Source organism: Limulus polyphemus, unplaced genomic scaffold (assembly GCF_000517525.1).
Source record: "Limulus polyphemus unplaced genomic scaffold, Limulus_polyphemus-2.1.2 Scaffold12241, whole genome shotgun sequence".
Lineage (NCBI taxonomy): Eukaryota > Metazoa > Arthropoda > Merostomata > Xiphosura > Limulidae > Limulus > Limulus polyphemus.
Genome location: NW_013677851.1, coordinates 5,939 through 7,389, shown reverse-complemented (window position 1 = coordinate 7,389; position 1,451 = coordinate 5,939). Strand labels below are relative to the sequence as shown.

At 38.8% G+C, this 1,451-nt stretch overlaps 1 protein-coding gene across 1 annotated transcript in view; it reads right to left on the bottom strand.

The window, feature by feature from the left end:
• The window catches only part of LOC106476948 (alpha-aminoadipic semialdehyde synthase, mitochondrial-like), an 11,926-nt gene that overhangs the window by 4,772 nt on the left and 5,703 nt on the right, over positions 1–1,451 (bottom strand). The window contains exon 4 of the mRNA XM_013937562.1: positions 927–1,035. Coding sequence (XP_013793016.1) covers positions 927–1,035 — 109 coding nt within the window. The remainder of the gene's footprint in view (positions 1–926; positions 1,036–1,451) is intronic.

Here is a 1,451-nt window from a genome sequence, read left to right as displayed (position 1 = left end):
AACAATCCTGTGTGTAGTATATTGATGTCCTGAACAATCCTGTGTGTCCTACATTGATGTCCTGAACAATCCTGTGTGTCCTACATTGATGTCCTGAACAATCCTGTGTGTCCTACATTGATGTTCTGAACAATCCTGTGTGTCCTACATTGATGTTCTGAACAATCCTATGTGTCCTACATTGATGTTCTGAACAATCCTGTGTGTCCTACATTGATGTTCTGAACAATCCTGTGTGTCCTACATTGATGTCTGAACAATCCTGTGTGTCTTACATTGATGTTCTCAACAATCCTGTGTGTCTTACATTGATGTTCTCAACAATCCTGTGTGTCCTACATTGATGTTCTCAACAATCCTGTGTGTCTTACATTGATGTTCTGAACAATCCTGTGTGTCCTACACTGATGTTCTCAACAATTCTATGTTTTCTACATTGTGGTGATTTTATGGTACCGGCCCTTACATCTTCCAACATAATAATGCTCCATGTCACAAAGCAAGGATTTTGAACACATGGTTTGAAGAGAATAACATCAGAACAATACAGTGGTCAGCACAGAGCCCCAACATCAACCTGATAGAGTATCTTTGGGATGAACTGGAACCCAGGATTAGGGCAAGGCCAAGATGGCCCTCCTCTGTAGTGGAGTTTACTTTATTAATACTTCAAAGGATGTGTGGAGCACAGTACCACCAGCTTTCTACCAGAAGTTAATAGACAGTCTTCCATGATGCATTGAAGCCATCATTAAGGCTAAAGGTGGGCCAACGCGCTATTAATTTCTTGTAATAAAGACAAGTTTTATTCGTAACTACCCATGTCCCATGAACTTTTGGGAGGATAGTGTACTTATATGCTACAAAAAATGATGACAAATAGTTTTCTCAGACACATATGAACAGTAACTAATAATATCACCTACAATTCCACCATTCTGATGAACATAATCAAAGCATTCCATTGCCAACAGGTGATCAATTCCAGGATCAAGACCAACTTCATTCACAATTGTGACACCAGCATCCACAGCCCTAAACAAAACAATGTAAAAACAGTTATACAGAAACAGATTGAGTCAAATAAAGCAGCTGTGACACCAGCATCCACAGCCCTAAAACAAAACAATGTAAAAACAGTTATACAGAAACTAATCAAGTCAAATAAAGCAGCTGTGACACCAGCATCCACAGCCCTAAACAAAACAATGTAAAAACAGTTATACAGAAACTAATCAAGTCAAATAAAGCAGCTGTGACACCAGCATCCACAGCCCTAAACAAAACAATGTAAAAACAGTTATACAGAAACTAATCAAGTCAAATAAAGCAGCTGTGACACCGCATCCACAGCCCTAAACAAAACAATGTAAAAACAGTTATACAGAAACTAATCAAGTCAAATAAAGCAGCTGTGACACCGCATCCACAGCCCTAAACAAAACAATGTA